Source organism: Sapajus apella, unplaced genomic scaffold (genome assembly GCF_009761245.1).
Source record: "Sapajus apella isolate SASKATOON/1434 unplaced genomic scaffold, GSC_monkey_1.0 scaffold13, whole genome shotgun sequence".
Taxonomy (NCBI): Eukaryota; Metazoa; Chordata; class Mammalia; order Primates; family Cebidae; genus Sapajus; species Sapajus apella.
In genome coordinates, this window is record NW_022436953.1 from 29359305 (window position 1) to 29373239 (window position 13935).

Genomic DNA, 13935 nt, shown 5'->3' on the forward strand with positions numbered 1-13935 from the left:
TGGTCATGCCCTCTACTGTACTGGTCGTTAAACATGCAAATGGCCTCTGCTTACATTTTTATCTCTGGGTTCTTATAGCTTCATTTGTGAAGACTCTCTGACTTAAATCTACTGGGCCAATGGCTATGCAAATTGAAAATTCTGTTATATACTAAATGATTGATTGCCTTTTGTGTCTAACAGCATCACAGTTAGTAGTACACAAGCATTTCACTCTACTTGATTTTTTTCTTTGTATTCATTGCATCAAAAGTATAGTTCATTTGGAATAAACATGTAACCTTTTGCGAAAAAATTGTTACACTGAAGCATTTTGGGTAATCCATCATTAAAATAGTAATATTGGCATCCTCTTCTGAAAATGTTACTCTTAATATAACGGAATTTCTAAAATTGGTACAATGCAATTAAACTTATAGACTATCACAGGAACATATGAAACATTCTCCATATTTTTTTGAAAATGCAGTCTGATAGTAAGGTTGGGAAGAGAGACATAAATTAAAAAGAGATAGTTTTATGTGTTTGACTTTTATAATTTTGAGATTATCTCATGAAAGACCCTGAATTGAAAGGGAGCAAATTAAGTCACCTTTAAAATGATATTTATACAAATTAGCCACTGTCTACCAGTCAACATATATTTTAGTATCTGCAGTAGTGGAAGGTAAATCATTTTCAGAGGGAACCATGGACAAGGCTACTAAGTCACTTTACAAACTCAGAGAACCAGGTGGGCTCTGAGAAATTATTTCTCTATGGAAATGTATGTCCATTATGAAGCTCAATGAAGTAGGATATAAAATTGCATATAGACTATGACATCAACAAAGAAGACAAAAGAAGCAAAGGCTTATTTACAAGGAAAAAAAAACCCCATCTATATAATTCACCAGAATCTTAACTGGATTGTGTTTGCTGGTAAGAGCACTTTTTTTTTTCTTGGTTTTAGGGTTCTTTGTTCCTTTTACCCCCTATAATGTTCAGTTTTCTTCACTGGGTATGCATATTATTTTCATAGGAAAAACAACTTAAGGTTTTTATGAGGTCGATTTTTGCTTCTCTACCTGCAGTCATAATGCTCCATACGACGTTCAAGATTAGCCTCCACTCATGCTGTGCACCACGTTTCTTCAAACAGTCTAACAATGGGAGCAGGTGCAATAAAGAAAACTCCTAAAGCCATCTGCCCACCACAACAAGTCCACCTAGAAAATGCATTCCCACCAGAAGCCTCATATCCTTTTGATCTTTCAGGGAATACCTTGTTTCTTACACTGAGATATTTTCAAAACCATACATAAAAAACAATCTACAAAAATGTGGTGCCTCTTGATATTCTTATGGGAAGAAACAGAGTATGAAAATTTGTACTTTGCTAAGAGAGACAGATCTAAAGCAACACAAAGTTTTCTCTCTGGAACCCTGATTATATAATACATGTGTGCCTGAACCTCTATTTTCAGATCAAGTCACAAGAAAAGCTAAAAACACTTCATTTCTTGTTCCCAAAGCTTCTGATTCATTTAATGGTAAGCAATAATCATGTAAAAAAAATACAAAGAGGCAGGTTGCCGATCCTAGGATGCAGGTAATGTGATTTTATATACATTTTAATATATTGTGACGTTAGAGATCAAACATTCAGACTGGCTGTTGATTGTGTCTTTCGTCTGACTTGCTAAAAACACTCAAATCGAAGCACTGACACAAGTAAATGATCTGACTTGTTTACAGGGAGATGTTGAGTCAGGTTCTGGACTCCAAGTCCCTGACAGAACTCAGCCCAGTGAGGCTCTCTCACCTCTACTCTTGTTTTAGAAAAAAAATCAGCATCCTGCTGATGGGTGAGGAACAGAAACCAGTACTTTTGGAAGACAGAGACTGCTATTTTGACAAAGCAGGACTTGGAACATTGACTTCTATCTTTAAATACAGATTGCTTATTAGAAGAACTAATAAGCTCTTCTTTTATGATACTAATGAAATAGAATATTAAGGAATCCTTTAGATCAGAGGAATCTGTGGGGATATCCAGGGTGTAAAGAATAAGAAAATTAGTTGTTTTTAACTTATGCTTAGAGGCAGACAAAATTTTCTGCTAGTAAGGTATACAAAATATATACTAGTATCCAAGTGGCCCAGAAAAAGCCATAATGCCATTTTCTGGAAATTTATATAATTTTTCCATAAAAGGACCAATTTTTTAAAATAAGAAGATGAAAGAAATAGTCCAAACCACTGGAGATAAGCTTTGAAAGATAAACTCTTGGTATTTCTCGGGGAGATAATTTTTATCAGTTTGAAGCTGTTTCCCCTAATATAATCCAGGAGTTGTCAAACGTCAACTAATTATAAAACTCTGTTATTTGAACAGTATAGGGATGCTTAAATTAAATCCTTAAACAATTGGGCTCTGAAAAAATAAAACCTCAGAACTATGAAAAATAGTGCTGAGTTATAAAGCTCCTTTATAGAGTGATAAAATTCTTTATTTTTCCATCAGATAATTTTTTAAAGTTAATTCTAGCCTCAAATCCAAATTTGGATTACAAATCCAGGCATTTTGTTCTGTTTTTCTAAACGCCAACATAAATCACATAGCACTTTCCTGTCCATGGTGTCTTAACTTTCTCCTATCATGCAATAAAAAAGAATTAACTTACTCATTTCTTTCCAGATTTATGATCAGTTCTTTGCTTTCCAGTTGTATTCGAATATTCAGCACTTCTGGATGTTTCTGAAAGATAAACAAGAAAAATCAGCTGAAAAATGTTTGGCTTTGACTTACAAATATCTGAATAAGCTCCACAGGCATAATCAATTGAGGGAATAAATGATGCAGTCAATCTAAGAAAGAGCCAAATGCCATCACAACACAGTCTACAAATTAAGTTTTCTTAGCAGTAGTGAAGGCCAGGCACAGGAGGATTGCTTGAGTCCAGGAGTTTGAGACCAGCCTAGGTGGACAACATAGTGAGATCCTGTCTCTACAAAATAATAAAAATAAGAAAATCAGAATATTATCGAGGTGTGCTAATGCTTTTGGTCCCAGCTACTTGGGTGGCTGAGGCGAGAGGATCACTTGAGCCCAAGAGTTCGAGGCTGCAGTGAGCTATGGTCATGCCACTATATTCCAGCCTGGGTGACAGAGTGAGACCCTGTCTCAAAAAAAGAAAACAAGCCTCTAATTCCAGCACTTTGGAAGGCTGAGGGTGGGGGGGCAGATCAGCTGAGGTCAGGTGTTCGAGACCAGCCTGGTCAACATGATGAAACCTCATCTCTATTAAAATTACAAAAAAATAGTCTGGTGGTGGCACACCCTTGTAATCCCAGCTACTCAGGAGGCTGAGGCAGGAGAATTGCTTGAACCCAGGAGGTAGAGGTTACGTGAGCCAAAATCGTGCCATTGCACTCCAGCCTGGGCAATAAGAGTAAAACTCTGTCTCAAAAAAAAAAAAAAAAAAGGAAAAAAAAGACAAGATTGGAGGGAGAGTTGGGGGTCATCCCATGGAACAGGCACCACAAACTCAAGGGTACCTCACTCTTTCTGGTCAGCACTGCAGAGTGCAGAAAGTGGAGACTCAGTCTTGCTGAAACATCGTCACCACCACATTCAATTAGTGCTTCCTTCAGTTATGTGGACTTTGTCCGCCTTTGCCTTGTCAGTTATGTCAGTATTACGCTTACTGTATAAAAGCTATGAGAATGAGAAGTTTAGGCGTAGTTTTCTAATATTTCATATCTGAAAGGCGGTCTTATAACTCCAGAGCTCAAGAGACCTTTTCACAATATATATAATGTTTCAGCCATACCATGACTTAACGAACCACACACTAGTATACTTTAAGATAACACAGATTTTGTAGGTTCCAAATAGCCAACATGAAAATAATTCGTTAAAATGAAACAAAATTTAAACAAAACCTACAATAACTGAAGGTCATGTGAGTTTTGAGAAAAAGGCAAAACATGCCTTAACTAAGGCCAGATAACGGGTAGAATCAGAAAGGCTGAAACACTCTCTTTGCTTTGTTTTTAGGGCAGCACTTTGTACATCTTCTTGTAGTCATTCTGTCTCCCATGGTAGCCATTTGCTACCTATGGCTATTTCAGTTAACTAAAATAAAACGAAATTTAAAAGTTAGTTCACCAGTCATATGGGACACACTTCAAGACTCAATTACTAAATGTGGCAGGTGGCCACCACTGTGGAATAGCACAGACATAGAGCATTTTCATCCCCATGGAACATTCTATTGGAGAGCTCTGAGTCGGTGATGAAGACCTAAAACTGACATCATGCAATGGCTGCCTGAGAAATAGATTGTTTTAACTATCAGGGCGTTCAAGAGATAAAATTAAGTACCAACCCAAGGATTTTTTTTCTTTTGAGCTTCAAGGAGGCTCTTTCTCAATTTTCACTGATGGAAGATATTATTTTAAATAGTCACTTAAGCTTGAGAGGTAAATTGGTGAATTTCAGATACATGAAATTCTTACGTATATTTTCTGCCTTTTCACAGGTCTTGTTTTTGATGGATTTATTCTAGCAAAACACTACAAAAGCCATCAAATTTATATATTTTGATACTGTCTGGTGTTTATAAGAACCGCATGCATTTCTGAGTGTCTACTCAACTTGGAAAATTAATATTCCTATTTGATCCTACATGCCATGAAACATGCATCATTTCCCTGTAGTGTAGAGTGTCAGCGTGTTCTTATGCCCTTACAGATATTTGCTTTTGAGTCCATCACAGGGATTCTTGCATATTTGCCTATACTTGCCGACACCCGGGTTTCACTACAACCACTAGCATAATGTTCTCTCCAGGGTCTACAATATGTACTCATTAATTATGTGTGTGAAAAACAAGATTGTTAATTATATTTACAATAAAACATTAGAACAAAATGTCACAATATTCTGGCAAAATGTGTCCAAACACCATTATGCATGTATACTTGCGTGTGTATAACTACATGTTTTATATGTATGTAAACATAAATAACTTAGTTCCTTTGGTTACAAATTGTGTTTGCCCAAGATATCCATGCACAGATCACATACCTTAAAAGGAAATCCTGACAATTGCATATGTGAATAAAAATATATTATTTGCAACATCCATTTTCCCCAAAGAATTGACGTAGTTTAAGCATTAACATTTGTAGTAATTCCACATAAAGTATTAGAACAGTTATGAGAGTCCAATGTCAACATCTTGCAGAAGAATATATTTTCCTTCAGAGAGATGGGAAGACCTTTATGTATATTAGTTGAGGTGTGACTGGTAAAGGAGAAATCAATAGAGAGGGAGAACAGACAGCTATTTTAATTCAAGACCATGAATTGCCTTAGACCTCTTAAAAGCATGTATTCGTTCCATCTTCTTTTGATTGTTATCCATTGAAGATAATGAAGTAGTACTGGTAAAATATGGCATTCCTTTTCTTAAAAATGATATATTGATTACCCTAATGGAACCGTGTCTTTTATCAAATGCTTAAAGAACTGCACTTGCCGAATAAATCAATTAAATGCTAACCAATGGGCCAGAAATGCTTTGGCAGTAATCGTTCTTTTTTTTTTTTTTTAATTCGGAAAGTACATCCAAGAGTATATAAAATATATAAGTACAATTTGAAAAACAATAAAATAAACACCAGGGTACCTAACACCCAGCTGGAAAAAGACTATTTCTATAATCTAAGAAGTCCCCTGTATTAGTTTGGTGGGGCTGTCATAACACGCACCACAGAGTGTGTGGCTTAAACAACAGAAATTTATTTTCTGACAGCTTTGGAGCTAGATGTCCAAAATCAAGACATTGACAGGTTTGGTTTCTTCTGAGGCCTCTCCTTGGCTTTGAGACAGCTGTCTTCTTGCTGTGTCCACAGATGGCCTTTTACATGACTGTGTCCTAATCTCTTCTTATAAAGACACCAGCCATATCAGATTAGGGTCCACGAATATGACCTCATTTTACCTTAATTGCCTTTTTAAAGGGCCTTTCTCCAAATACAGTCACATTCTAAGGTACCAGGGTCAGGACGTCAGTATAGGAATTTGTTGCGGGGAAGGGAGAGGCAATTCATCTCACATACCCCCTCATGCTAAATTCATTATTACACTCCCCTTATTACCAACCAGAGGTAACCATTATCCTGAATTTTCTGTTAATCATTATCTTGATTTCCTCTACAGTTTTATTCCTAGTGTACATATTCTTAAGCAATATATTGTTTAATTTTATCCAGTTTTGAACCTTATAAAAATGGCCTCATACTGTGTTCATTCTTCTATGAACGGACTGGTTTCTTTTACTTAATCTTCTATTTGTTAGATTCATACATATGGTTGTATAGAGCTGTAGTCCATATATTTCATTGCTATGTTGTATTCTCCTACAGGTGGACTTTGGGTTTTTCTGACCACGCCTTCTTTTGCTCTTATCATACTGTTATGCATGTTCTTGTGTACATGTCGTCTACTGCAGCGGTCCGCAACATTTTTGGCACCAGGGGCCAGATTCATGGAAGACAATTTTTCCATGGACTGGGGGTGGGGGTGGGGGATGGTTTGGGGATGATTCAAACACATTATTATTACTTACTGTGTACTTTATTTTGATTGTCATTACACTGTAATATATAATGAAAGAATTATACAACTCACCATAATGTAGCATCAGTGGGAGCCCTGAGATGATTTTTCTGCAACTAGATGGTCCCATCTGGGGGTGATGGGAGACAGTGACAGATCATCAGGCGTTAGATTCTCTTAAGGAGTGGGCCACCGGATCCCTCACATGCACAGTTCACGATAGGGTTTTTGCTCCTATGAGAATCCAATGCAAGCGGTAGGGAGCAGCTGTGGTATGGAGCAGCTGCAAATATAGATGTAGCTTCTTAGCCTGCAGCTCCCCTCCTGACGTGGGGCCTGGTTCACAGGGGTTGGGGACCCCTGCCTTGCTGGACAGATATGAGTTTCTCTGGCTAATCTGGGTTGGAAACTCTGGGTGGTGATGTTTGCCCATGTTTGACTTTACTAGGGATCTTTGAATTCTTTTCCAAATTACAAATGGGTTATAAATGTTTCCCCCATTCCATAGCCTCACAAATATCTGGCAAAAATTTTAAAAGGCAGGCAACACCAATCTGCTGACCGTGAAACTGCACCTCACCGGGGTTTCCTTTACGCCTCCCTCCTTAGCAGCGAGGCAGAGCACCTTTGCTTATGCTCATGGAACATTTCATGTTCTTCTCTGGCGAAATACTTGCTCCTGTTTTTTGACCATTTTCTTTCCTGCTTTCTTCCTCCCCGCTTTCTCTTTTCATTATTAAATTGTAGTTATTTCTACATTCTGGAAGCTATACTTTTGTCCATTTTATGTGCGATGAATATTTTATCTCAGTTTGGGCTTTGTCTTTTCAAACTCTTGAGTGTGTTCTCATGAACAGAATACTTTAATTTCAATAAAATCCTTCATGGTTTAAAGTTTTTGTGCCTCATTTGAGAAATCCTTCCCTACTCCAAGATCAAAAAGCAGACTGTGTTCTCTTCTAAATGTTTCATAATTTTGCCTTTCACATTTAAGTCCCATCCAGACTGGATTTTTGTGGCTAGCACAAAGTAGGAGTCCAATTCTACTTTAAAGAAAATACGATCAACAATTGTTCCAGCATCACTTGTTAAAGGTCTGTCCCTTCCTGGCTGAGCATGGTGGCTCATGCCTGTAATCCCAGCACTTTGGGAGGCTGAGGCAGGTGGATCACCTGAGGTCAGGAGTTCGAGACCAGCCTGGGTCTTACTATGTTACCCAGGCTGGTCTTGAACTCCTAACCTCAAGCAATCCTCCTGCCTCACTTCTTACAGGACGTTGGGCAGAAGAGAAGGAAAGGGTTCTGCAGTAAGAGAAGCATTATAATTCAGAGGCAGGTTCTCCTCAACAAAGGTGACAAACCATGGCAATGTTCAACAGCTTCCTGTGTCTTCCAAAGTCATAAGAAAATATCTTATTTTCTTAAGTTTGAAAGTCCAAATGAATCAATATATTTTTATCTGCTGCACTGCCTCTTAAGCCAAAAGGCATTGACATTTACTGATATCCCTACTGACCTGTATGTACGCATGCATGTACACATGCATGCATGTGCTTGAACATGTGTTTTTGTGTGTCACTGTATTATAGGACTCGGGCTGATGTCCCAGTTTATTATAGGATTTTTCATGAAATAGCTCTTGCTATTTCTACTTACATTTCACTCCCAAGTCCATCCAGGACTCAGATCTAAGTTCTCTCATTAGGGTATGCAGGCTGGGAGATAAACCCCAAGACTGATACTGCCTTTACCCCAAACCCCTCTTTCCTCCTAGGAGGGAAGCTTTATCTCTGGGCAAAACTTATCAGACACCCTACCCTCAGTGCACGTGTGCTCTCAGGAAGCACATGCCTTCCTCACAGAAAGGCGTTTTTGGCAGACTGCCACTGAGACAGCGAGCCCAGGCAAATCTGAAAGACGAGTGTGGCTAGGACCCAACTGCCCCCTTTTAAGACTCCCAGGTGCCTGTGTTGTCTCAGAGGTTTCCCACAATGCACCTGGCCAGGGCACCCCAGGAAACCGGCCGTACAAACAGATGTGCAAAAAGTGATTGACTGATTGATTGGCTGACTAGATTGCTTTGTTTTTTTTTTTTGGTGCTATCCATGTTGTGCCGCCCTTCCTTAATTTGTGTAATTGGAGGCTGATCCAAACTTGACTTTAAATCATTTCACCCATAATGAACACCACAAAAATATCTGGAGTCCATAAATGTAGCTTTGCATGGTTGTAGAGGTGCTTGTTATTTTTCCTGAAGGACGGAATGACACACAGCATCAGCTTCTTGGTGTTTTTCTCTCTTTAGGGAATAAGAAATTCTCAACAGCTTAGAAAAATCTGCCCGATTCTGAGGGTGAATTAATGTGGCAATGGAACGGCAGCAGGGCTGGCAGGCAAGAGGGAATTATCTTCCAAAAAGTAAGATTTGGGGTCAACGGCCAAATCCACTCCCATCACAACTCTGAGGTTATCCTTCCAAAGGCCATGGTCAGTTACAGCCAAAGTCATTCATCTCAACCATCAATACTGGAAGCTCAGAGGGATCTAATTTTTCAAGCAGAACAACAAAATTAAAATATTGCATTCAAGGGAACTCTAAAATAACTAGATCCCTCTCCGGCACTAAATAAATGCTTCAGGCTGCAGCCCTGGCATTCACGGGGCACAAGGGAGTCATTTATTGCTATGAATATTTAGAGGCAATCTTGATTACCACTTTAATATTAGTGTGCAAGTCCCACAGCCTGGAAGAGATGCACACTGTGGAATTAGAGAAGACAAAATTGAATTAACGGCAGTATAACACAGTCAGGAATTAAGGCACTGCAGCACCATAATGGGGTGTCCCTGGCTTGGGGCCTATATTTTATTACATAAATAACGATAATGTTTATTCATGAGTTATTGACAATTTTTCTGATAGATAATGAACCTTAGCAAACAACCTGTTAAAAGGTACAGGATCTCACGTATTATCCTTAGGTGTATAATGGAGTTGGAAATTGTTCGTGTGTTAAAATGTTGGATTACTTTTAGCACAGGACTGTCTGACTGTGTTTCCGTAGCATGATAGATTCTCGGTTTTTCAGGCCGCTTCTCCCTCCCTGCAGGAAAAGGTACCACGACATCACCTTTGGTCCTTGTCATGCACTTAGCCCAGGTTCTTTGTCCCATTGCTACTGGTATGATAGCTAATCCTCAAGTTTGCAGCAAACATTTTAGATATTCATTTTAGATTATTTTAGCTAGAGCCAGAGCATCTTAAAGCCTTATGTATTCACTGACATACTTCTGCTCTCCTTCTGTGCATCTGAATGCTACAGAATGATAGCCCACCAGGTGTGTGCATCTGTCTGAGGACAATGGCCAATTCTGAGGCCGACGACATTACTCTGCTCCTTTCTCAAGCTTACTATTGGAAGAGGGACGTGACAACATGACTTATGAGAAAGCACCCTCGAAAACACTGTGATATGGATTTCTCAAACTTAACACAGCGAAAATTCTGTTTTTATTTGACCATTTCCTTCCCTCACCCCTGATCCACGACAAAGGGGAGGCTAGAGAAAATCCACCCAAGCTTTCCTCCAGAATTCCTGATCTTAGTGATGCCGTTTCTTAAAACCCTTCAACAGGGACCTGATGTGCTTAGAAAAAAACAGCCGTGAAGGCTCTGGCGTCTGCTCGCCTAGTGGCCTCACGCGCAGGCCATCACTCACTTGCTTCCAAAGCTTCCGGGTCCCCGTGCCTGCTGACTCTCTGCCAAAACATCTTCTCTGGGCCCTTTGTGCAGCTTAACCTCCAGGCACTGGCCTGGACAGCACTGCCTCAGAGAAGCCCTAGCCTCCTAAGGGGGCTGTTTGTTCTCACAAACCCCGTTTCTGTCTTTTCCTAGCAAAGTTCCTCCTTTGTGATGATATTTTTTTTCTTTTACTTGTTTACAGTCTGTCTCCCTTGGGAAAATAGAAACTTCCCAAAGGCAAATATTTTGTCAGCGTGTTCCACGTTACAGTCCCCACGTCTGGAGCAGGGCCACCAAGATGCCTCTGCAGGATGAAGGGTGCAGGCAGGAAGAGCAGGGGATGCAGGAGGAACACTGACTGGGGGGTGGGGAGGAGACCCCAAAGCCACAAAGGTACTCTGAGGTATAAGAGCGGCCTCCAGACCCTCCTCACCTATCACATGCTGTCACAAGCAGAGGACTGCAGTCCTACCCTCTGACCCACGGGCTGCCTGCTTGCCTCACCCTGGGAGGCCGATGTCCCCTGTGGGACATTAGTGGTTGTAAAAGGAGGCATGTACAAGGAGCAGGGAAACCCTGGCTTTTGAAAATGGACTTGCATTCTGTTCTTCTGAGGAGAGTAGGCACGGCTAGCCCTGTGAGCTGAATTTCTTATATTTGTACTTGGGGCTGGATACAAATGACCGATGAATGCATCTTCCCAGGCTGGCTCCCAGCACCCTCTGCTCTCCAGAGAGGATTCCATGTCCTCCGGCTCAGTTTCTTTGGACCTTCGTGATGAAAAATCCAAAATAGGGCAGACAGGGAGGGGAAGCAGCAGGAGGGGGAGCAGCAGCAGGACTTTTGATAAAATCTGAATCAATACAAACTACAAGGTGAAGAGTGGAGGTGGGCGTGGTGACATGACAGCCTGGGGACAGAACCATGTGGTGACGTGGTGGCCCAGGGACAGAACAGCATGGTGACATAGTGGCCCTAGGCACAGGACTGTGTGGTGGTATGGTGGCACCAAAGACAGGACTGTGCAGTGACATGGTGGCCCTGGGACAGGACTATATGGTGATACAGTGACTCCAAGGACAGGACTGCATGGTGACATGGTGGCCCTGGGGACAGAACTGCATGCTGACATGGTGGCCCAGGGACAGGAAAGTGCTAACATAGTGGAGCAGGGAAGAGGATCATGTGGTAATATAGTTACCCCTAAGGACATGACCACGTGGTGACATGGTGGCCTGGGACAGGACTGCATGACACAGTAGCCCTGAGGATAGGACCACATGATAACATGATGGCTTGGGGAGAGGACCACATAGTGACATGGTGACCCAGGAATAAGGTTGTGTGGTGACATGATGGCCAGAGAAAAGGACCGTGTGGGGACACAGTGGCCCAGGGACAGGATCATGTGGTGACTTGGTAGCCCTGGGGACAGGGCCATGTGGTGACATGGTGCCCAAGGGCTGGACTGTGTGATTACATCATGTTGCTGAAGTCGGCCTCTGACCAGGCCCGAGCTGACAGCAAACCCCACCAGGCTGCAAGGCCACCTCCTCAGACCAGCGCCACCTGTGCCCTCTCCTGCATCCAGGCATCTCTGCCAGCACCTGGCTCCCTGCTGAGGACTGTCAGATGCCAAGGTGAGGAGGCAGAAGGCCAAGGCTGGGATGGGTCTTTCCTGTCAGCCACGTACCTGCTGGGCTCATAAGGACCACCGGCAGCCCCAGTGCCATGTGCCCGGCATCCACATCCACAGGTGCCAGCCCCTTGCAATGTTCAGTGTCAACACTGGCTGCACTGGGAAGCAGGGCTGAGGAGGAGGTCTGCTTGTCATGGGAAGAAGCCCAGGCTGGGTTCCAAGACCCAGTTTACTTCAGCATCCTCAGGCCACCTCTGAGAGCCCAGAAGGAGGTCTTGGAGCACGCTGATCAATGTCTAGGAGCATCCTAGGTTGAAAGTTCATGGAGATGCAGCAATTCCTCCTCTTTTGACTACAACGGAACAATAATTTTAATATTTCATTTACTATTTAATTTTTCATTATGGAAATGTAGCGTTTTTTCATTTAAGAGGCTTAGTAGGAGGGGCCTCAGGCTAGAAGGCTGTGGTCAGTTCGTGGCTGTAAGCCAGGGACTGTAGGTCAGTCTTTCAACACTGCTGGGCCTCAGTCTTCTCACCGGGAAAATGGGATAGCCACACTATCCAGTCTACCAGTGGTCAATGTGGTCATTGAAATAACAGGTCTCCAAAGATGTCTATGTGCTAACCCTGGGAACCTGTGCATAGGCTACCCTACTTGGTGAAAGAGGCTGCAAAGATGCAACCTTAAGTAAGGTTAAGGACCAGAACATATCCTGGATTAGTGAGACGGACCCAACATAATCACAGGGGTTCCTGAAAGTAGAGAATCTCTCATGACTGGGGTCAGAAAGATGTGACAAGAAGGCCAGATCCACTGTGCTCACTTTGAAGGTGTCAAGGGAGCCATGAGCAAAGGAACCTGGTGTCTCTAGAAGTTGTGAACCGCCCTCAACTGCCAGCAAGAACATCGGGATCTTGGTCCCACAACCACATAGAACTGAATTCTGCCAGTGTGTCAATGAGCAGGAAATGGGCTCTCCCAGAGCCTCCACCAAGAAGGAAGTCCTGTGGACACTTTGATTTTAACCTGGTGAGATTTGAAGCAGAGAATCCAGCCACACCCACTGGGCTTCTGACATTGAAACTGTGACTGTGAGATAATAAATGGGTGTCATTTTAAGCCACTTAAATGGGAGTGATTTGTTACAGCAGCACTAGACAATGGACATAATTAAGACGATTGCTATGAGATTCAAATGATAAAAAGGCTGTTCGGAAACCATCATGCATGACAAAATGAAAAGGCATGCTTATTACAGAAATCCAATCACAAATCAAACCGCAACGGCACAGCAGGACAGTGACAAGATACCAATTCACTTACTATTTATTGCTATTCTCCCAAATTGCACCCTTTTATGCTTTTTATAGTTAGATCAAAATGGGCATAATAAATGAGATTCTGGAAAATTTTCAAAAAGGAATATTATACATTTATTAACGAGGGCCTATTTATGAGCCAGGCACTGGGTCCAGTTCTGGGTTGATAGCTGAAAGCAGCTTAGCTTTCTCACTTCTTCTATATGGGAAGAGGTTCTTACGTAATATGTGTACGACCAATCATAGAAGGGGACAGAAGGTACTAGAAGACTTGTGGGATCTTCTAGTACCTTCTATCTCCTTCTATGATTCACAAAATATGTGAATGTACTTCATTTTGGTGTAGAATGCTTTAAGGCAATACTTTCTAAGGTATGCTTACTGATATAACCAGGGCAATTAAAATATTATAAAAGCACAGAGCACTGTTCTTGGAACGGCCTGTGCAGCCTTTGGAGACAGCCAGCGGTGGAATAACATGCGCTGTGTTTATTAACCAGAAAGCTCGCTTCCAATTCAAAGGTCATTTATCTAACTCATTTCATGTCTGGAAACATTCACTTACCCTTTTTTCCCGCCTACAACACCATTTCAAAACTGTCAGTCAGGGGAAGTTAGCTTAA

The 13935-nt window shown here is 41.6% G+C and overlaps 1 protein-coding gene across 1 annotated transcript in view; it reads right to left on the reverse strand.

Moving 5' to 3' along the window:
* Positions 1 to 13935, reverse strand: part of ADAM12 (ADAM metallopeptidase domain 12) — a 369569-nt gene that overhangs the window by 264264 nt on the left and 91370 nt on the right. Inside the window, exon 3 of the mRNA XM_032281987.1 lies at positions 2667 to 2740. Coding sequence (XP_032137878.1) covers positions 2667 to 2740 — 74 coding nt within the window. The remainder of the gene's footprint in view (positions 1 to 2666; positions 2741 to 13935) is intronic.